This window comes from Phyllobates terribilis, unplaced genomic scaffold (genome assembly GCF_046119375.1).
Source record: "Phyllobates terribilis strain yellow unplaced genomic scaffold, ASM4611937v1 Scaffold_7__3_contigs__length_470593459, whole genome shotgun sequence".
In the NCBI taxonomy this organism is placed as follows: domain Eukaryota; kingdom Metazoa; phylum Chordata; class Amphibia; order Anura; family Dendrobatidae; genus Phyllobates; species Phyllobates terribilis.
In genome coordinates this window covers 407,344,683-407,351,626 of record NW_027362767.1, presented here as the reverse complement: position 1 = coordinate 407,351,626, position 6,944 = coordinate 407,344,683, and the positions used below count along the sequence as shown (strand labels likewise).

Genomic DNA, 6,944 nt, shown 5'->3' with positions numbered 1-6,944 from the left:
ATTATGCAAATTTACCTTTTTATTAGCTTCATTTATTTCACTTAAGTGATTACAAACTTATTTTCTGACAAATATATATTATTTCCAAAAATAATACAAAAAAGATAAATAGATATAAAATTTATTTGGTAATAAATAGGACATAAATAGATACATATGTGTTAGAAGATACACACTTTGGATTACTATGATCACGGTATTAATTACTACTGGATTTTTTTTGCTGATATTTCCCATAAAGCACCTGATTTTAACTCCTGTATCAGCTATCTTGTGAGGTATAAGGCACACTGTAAAGATCCTAGAAATGGGAGTACTAAAATGCATTGCGCGAGGTTGTCATAATACCAAGAATGAGAAGCCTCGCTCGGTATGGAGGACTTCATGACTTGGCACCAGTTATGGACCGATCATTATAACGACGCGTCGCTAAAGAATTCTCACACCTCATTGGTCCATTACAGGTGTAGTAGGGTGAATTACATGCCTCATTTATCATTGGGTACGAAGTAGAGTCAATACTACAGATCTTGACGTCTTCCAGAGACTCAAGTTATATATTAGAGCAATGAGCATGTAAAAAAGGCAATGGGAGGGGAAAATGGCGCTACCTGAATGTCAGGGATGGGTATACACAGTGTAGTGTATATTATGCATGTAGTAGTGTATCGGTATAATACACAATGATATTGTAATATTATAGTATTGTATTATAACATTGCAATGCATTGCAGCACTTCCAGAAAAGTTTTAAAGTTTTTTTGTTTTTTTTTGGTGGGGAAGGGGGGTTCACAGGAGTAAAAAGTCAGGATTTTTTTTCACAACTGGGATACTGGTCCACGCTGGGTCCCGTTCTTCCAAAGTTTAGGTCCAGCCCAAACTATGGGAGATGAGACTAGGGGCAGTAAACATGCTATACACCTTGTTTTGCTACATTAATTCAGAGCTTGACCCCAATCTACAGTACACAGCAAGTAGTAGGGTAGGCCCTTACACAAGAAAATGCACCTGTCATCTCCGGAACCTTACAGGACTCCAGATCCTTACAGGACTCCAGATCCCCATAGGTTAACAATAGATGTTTTTGTTTGTTTGTTGGAAAAGGGCGGTTTCCAAATGTGCAAAAACAGTCATGTCTCTCGAGGCTACTTTTGAAGCCTTCACCCCAAACTGCGTAAAGCCCTGAGAATCAACGAAAAGGCACTTGATTAGAGGTTCTTCTTCTGCCGGTAGTTGTAACTTCACAGAACTTTTTTTTTTTCGTAAGTGTCCCGAAGCTGGTGTGACAGCAGGGCTGAAATTAAAACTTTGTTCTGATGCTTTTCTCCACTTTTAATTCCTCAATCAGATACGGAAAGCCTGTGGAAGATAGGCAGTCGCTTGTTGTTAACCGCTTGACTTGGCACCTCGAAAACTGGAGACTCGGAGCCACTGCTGTAACACTCATTTTCGGTCAAGGAACTGGAAGAAGGTGAACGTAGGAGTTGATAGTTGGAGAAAGGGTCTTGAACAAGATTCCCAGCTCTGGAGCATCGGCATGAGCAACAACGAGTACTGGAATCCATTCCTTTGAGGGAAGACACATGGCTTCTGGTCTCAGAAGGAGCAGGAGAGAAGATTGAATCACTGGGAGGAGGAGATACTGATGCAGCTCTGGAGAATGAAGCAGGATCTGGAAAACCTGGTGGTGGAGGAGAGGATCTTCTAATGGGTACACCGCTGTAGCTGAGACTTTGGCGTAGAACGTGTTGAGAGCTACTACCTTGCTCAGCTGGGTGGTGGATAAAATTGCATCGAGACCCATACGGGCACTCTCCATAGAGGTGGAACTTGTGGCAATACTCTGTCTTGTACTTTGGATGACGGTTTGGTTCTCTTAGCTCACCTTGACCATGAGCAAACTGGCATTTTGAGCCATATTTACAGGTACCTGTTTCAGAGAAGGTACGGCACAGCTCTGTCTTGTAACGAGGTGACGGAGCAGGGAGAGAAGGCAAGGAGGCTTTCAAAGGAGGGAAACCTGGTGGCGGTGGAGGTAGTGCTGTTCGGGGCCCTTCGGTAAGGCTGATGGACCGATCAGCTCTGAAAGGAGCACGGTGAGGCTCAAAACTCCAACGAGCAGACCACTTTGCTTCATCATAGACTTCAGGGGCACATGAATGTCTCCTCTTGGCGTTGGTGAAGATATGGTCATTGGTGTTCTCTATATCTTCTGACAAATTCAAGTTGCGAAGGTTCTGCAGGTTTACATAATGCAACAGAGTTAGGGTGATACCTAGGCCCAACCCAACCATTATCAATGAAGTGAGTTTTAAGATTGCAATCCATATCTCAGCACCATAACTATATCTTGACAACACAACAAGAAAAACAAGTTCTCTCGTAGTCATAAGACCTGGTGTATGTGTGTCCTACATACATATAGACTGCAAAGCTTATGGTTTATATTATCTGGAACAGTCACATCGAAAGAGAAGTCTGAAAGTTGAACCATTTCAGCTGCGCATTCAAACAGGAAGTCTGGCCCTCATTCTTTGTCAAATTTATGTATATAGGACAGACAGACAAGAAGAAGCTTGTTAGACAAGCAGAGTTGTATCGGACTGTGATGGGCCTGAGGCAAAAACACAACCCACCCATGAAACAGAACAAGCAGCTGGAAAGTGGCAAAGTATAAGGACTGGTAGGACAGAGGGGTAGTAATGTATGAGGACTGGTAGGACAGAGGGGTAGTAATGTATGAGGACTGGTAGGACAGAGGGGTAGTAATGTATGAGGACTGGTAGGACAGAGGGTAGTAATGTATGAGGACTGGTAGGACAGAGGGTAGTAATGTATGAGGACTGGTAGGACAGAGGGTAGTAATGTATGAGGACTGGTAGGACAGAGGGTAGTAATTTGTGAGCACTGGTAAGGCTGAGGGAAAGTAAAGTATAAGGAATGGTAGGACAGAGGGGCAGTAAAGTATACGCACCGGTAAGACTGAGTGTTAGCAATGTAAAACAACTGGTAGGATAGAGGGAAAGCACAGTATAAGGACTGGTAGAATAGAGGGGTAGTAAAGTATAAGAACTAGTAAGACAGAGGTAAAGTATACAGACTTGTAGGACAGGGGGATAGTAAAATATAAGTATAGGAAGAACACATGGAAAGTAAAGTATAAGCACTGGTAGGATAGAGGGATAATAATGTATGATGGTTGGTAGGACAAAGGGGTAGTAAAGTATAGAGACTGGTAGGACAAAGGGGTAGTAAGAGATAAAGACCAGTAGTACAGAGGGATAGTAATGTATAAAGACCGACAGGATAGAGGGGTAGGAATGTACGAGGACTGGTAGGATAGAGGTGTAGTGAAGTACAAGAACTGGTAGGGCAAAGGGGTAGCATTGTAAAATGCCTGGGACACAGCAGTATAAGAGTTAACACGAAGTAGATGTGAGTCATGGCTAGTTATCAGGACTGTCAGAAATTACAGCCAAGTGACAGCACGGTTTTAAGGACTGACAGTAGATAATGTTTTATGGCATAGAAAGGTCCAAGGTCTGAGAGGAATCATGGAACAAAAGTGGCAAAGTTCAAAGGACAATAATAGACAAGAAGTACCAAACCCCACGACACATGAGCCGGGACAGGACGGAGAGATACAAAGGTTAGCTGACGAGGCACAGAAGACAGACTATGAGGTATGAGGCACGACTGTCAGGAATGCAAAGGTCTAAGATCTATGAAGAGATGCCCATTGACAGGGGTATTGGGTAACACAACCACGGAGTGACGGGCAGGTGCAGGAACGGGGTGACGTTCATACAAAAAGTGACAGCGGACAGGACAAAAGAATGAGGTCAGTTCAGTGCAGTTGTCATGGCAGGTTTCATCTCTGATGTCGTCCATGTCCCTGGTTACGTGAGACCAAACAAGGGACATGAGATATCCGACAGCACCGGTACCTCTGGGTCTATCCTACAGTGCACCACCAACAAAGAACCATTGTACAAAATGAGTGGAGCCCTGGGGAACAGAATATCATTTCTGGGACTTGGATAGTCGACATTGTAGCAAAAAACAAGACTACGTATCCTAACTCCCAACCCTACAAACGTGCTCAAGAGCTTCTAGAACCCACCGAGAAACCCTTTCCATCTTGATTTATCTGTTCCACTCTGCGACCCTTCCAGATCCACCCAAACACTACAGTCCCTTGACCTTTACATACTGTAGCCCAAAACAGACTGCCTATACTATCTCCCAACCCTACGAACGTCCTCATGAGCTTCTAGGACCCACGGACAACCCTTTCCACCCTGATTTTATCTGCGACCCTTCCAAACGCTACAGTTCCTTGACCTTCACATCACCTCTATGTCTGGTCTATCTTCAAATCCCAACCTATACTTCACCCCCTTTGTGTCCCTGCATTTCCTTCGTAGGGGTCCCACCCTATCAGTCCACCTAACATAGACACAGTAACGTAGAAAAAAGAAGTCGCAACACAATAACAAAGTTATACAAAACAATACAGATTCAGGAGAAATTCTGTAGAATATGGAACCTTAAGAAACTGTAGTGCTCTCTCTACCCTTGAGAAAAGACTCCTCTCCCCCAAATGCCAAGCGGCACTCCCCAAGGTCTCACCTCGTAGATTGTTTGTATATCCAGCATTGTGGACATAATGATCCAAAAAATAAGTGCTTGCTCCTACACCCAGTGATTCTTATGAGCAGTCAGTGCAGTGCTGAGCCTCTGAGCCTCCTTCCTTATATACAGTAGTGATACCCCACCTACAAATGATGTCATCCTTAGGGTGAAGTCCAGAGAGGATAAGGGAAGGGTGGTGGTGGGGGGAGGCGTTAGCTAATCTCTCTCCTTGCTTAGGAAAACAAGTCAGTCTCCAGCCAAGATCACATTATGAGAAGGAAGGGAGGGAGGGAGTAAAAAAAAAAGCAAATGAAAGAGTGAAAAAGGAGAAAGAATGCAAAGAGGGCAGAAGAGAGAAACTAAGGAGACTGGAGAAAGAAAACAAGAAGAGGAGAAGGAAAGCGAGGCAGGCACGGAATATTACAAGGGATTAACCTTATTGAGACGAGTTTAAAGCTCGGGACAATGGTGGCTGTTATTGGATTTGCTCTAACTCAATGCGATCGTAAGGTCTACACCGTCATCACAATTTCTCAACATTGCCTAAAATAGTCTCCTTTCATCAACTAAAAGTAAACTAAAAGACCCTGCTCATACAAAAGTGCAAGAATAGGCATTATGGATTAGTGTGCGTGGCCCCTTTAAATGAAACTTTCCAGACTATGCATTAAGGATTAGCATGTGTGGCACCTTTAAATGAAACTTTCAAGCATATGCATTGAGTATTAGCGTTTGGGGTACCTTTAAATGAAATTTTAAAGAATATGCATTAAGGATTAGGGTGCCTGGCCCTTTTAAAAAGTGGAACTTTCAAGCACATAAAATAAAGAATAGCATGCCTGGCCCCTTTAAATGAAACTTTCCAGACTATGCATTAAGGATTAGCATGCGTGGCCCCTTCAAATGAAACGTTCAAGCATATGCATTAAGGATTAGCATGCGTGGCCCCTTTAAATGAAACGTTCAAGCATATGAATTAAGGATTAGCATGCGTGGCCCCTTTAAATGAAACGTTCAAGCATATGAATTAAGGATTAGCATGCGTGGCCCCTTTAAATGAAACTTTCCAGACTATGCATTAAGGATTAGCATGCGTGGCCCCTTTAAATGAAACTATGTCAACACTACAGGTCTCCACAACCCCCTGGAATGCACATAAGTATAATATATACACAAATTATAAGCCGGGAGGACTTTCTTCTGTATCAGTTCTTAGAAATGCAGTCAGCAAGTTAGCACTGGCGCAAGACTTCCGTCATCACGTTGTTACTTATGTGTTCCCCTTTTTTTTTATTGTTTTTTGTTTTTTTCCTATGTGCAGCACATGGGCAGAGTGATGCCTGGTATTTTATTATAGAGAGGCAGGTGCAAAAATGACCCGACCAGGGCACATTTTCAACTATCAGGGTGCGGTTATCTGTATCAGTACAGGGCGGACCCTCATTTGGGACCTTCATAATGAAGCCGGCAGCTATAAAGACCATCTATGTCACTGGAGGACCCGACACATCCATGTGCTTGATTGCAAAAGGCAACATGTAATACTTCTTTTTGGCCAGTGGCGGCGCTGCAGGGAGTTTTAACACTTATTACAAGGTTCCTTGACAGATTGCAGCTGATCACTGACAAGTAGAGATCCCCTTTAAGGGATTATTCCCATCTTGAAAGATAAGTATTGCTGCATAGTGCTGGTGAAAAAAAGCACTTTTACAATATACTATTAACTAAAATTTAGAGATTAATTTACACTTTTCATTTGTATACAGCTTTTTGCCTAGGTGACCGACCACCATTGCTGTCTCCATTGGTGGCCGAACATGCACAGTGCTTAGAAGCGCTTTTCAATTGCGCTTGTAAGCCCTGCTTTGAAGCTGACCAGGATCGCTTGAGCGCGCTGCTACCTCTGAATCCCGGCCAGCTTCTTATTATATAGACAGCAGCGGTGGTCGGTTTCCTAGGCAACAAGCTGTAAACAAAAGAAAAGTGTTGATATCTCAAGAACGGCTGCAAATTTTAACAAACAGTAAATTGCAAAAGTGCTTATTTTTACAAGAACTATCCAACAATATCCTTCTACAAAAATGAGAATAATCCCTTTAAGAACATTGAGCGGTTTATTATTTTAGTATTTTCGGCTGACTGCCATTCATTTTAGGTGTTATAATGTTAATTCAGCATTCCTTTAAATCCAGTGTGAGATCCGCCGGCTTTTATTTCCTTTTCTCAAACATTAACCTGAATGGATGCTGGAAGTTTCGGTGATAATAAAAACTAAGTGTAAATATTACCGGCTCCGAGTTCCCGTAAGT

The 6,944-nt window shown here is 42.7% G+C and overlaps 1 protein-coding gene across 1 annotated transcript; it reads right to left on the bottom strand.

The window, feature by feature from the left end:
• Positions 1 to 470: 470 nt before the first annotated feature.
• LOC141155072 (mRNA decay activator protein ZFP36-like) lies at positions 471 to 4,790 on the bottom strand. The gene is made up of 2 exons (XM_073641707.1): positions 4,633 to 4,790; positions 471 to 2,237 (listed from the first exon to the last, which is right to left on the bottom strand). The coding sequence occupies exons 1-2, from the start codon at positions 4,666 to 4,668 to the stop codon at positions 1,341 to 1,343; spliced, it is 933 nt and encodes a 310-aa protein (XP_073497808.1). The 5' UTR covers positions 4,669 to 4,790; the 3' UTR covers positions 471 to 1,340.
• Positions 4,791 to 6,944: the final 2,154 nt, after the last annotated feature.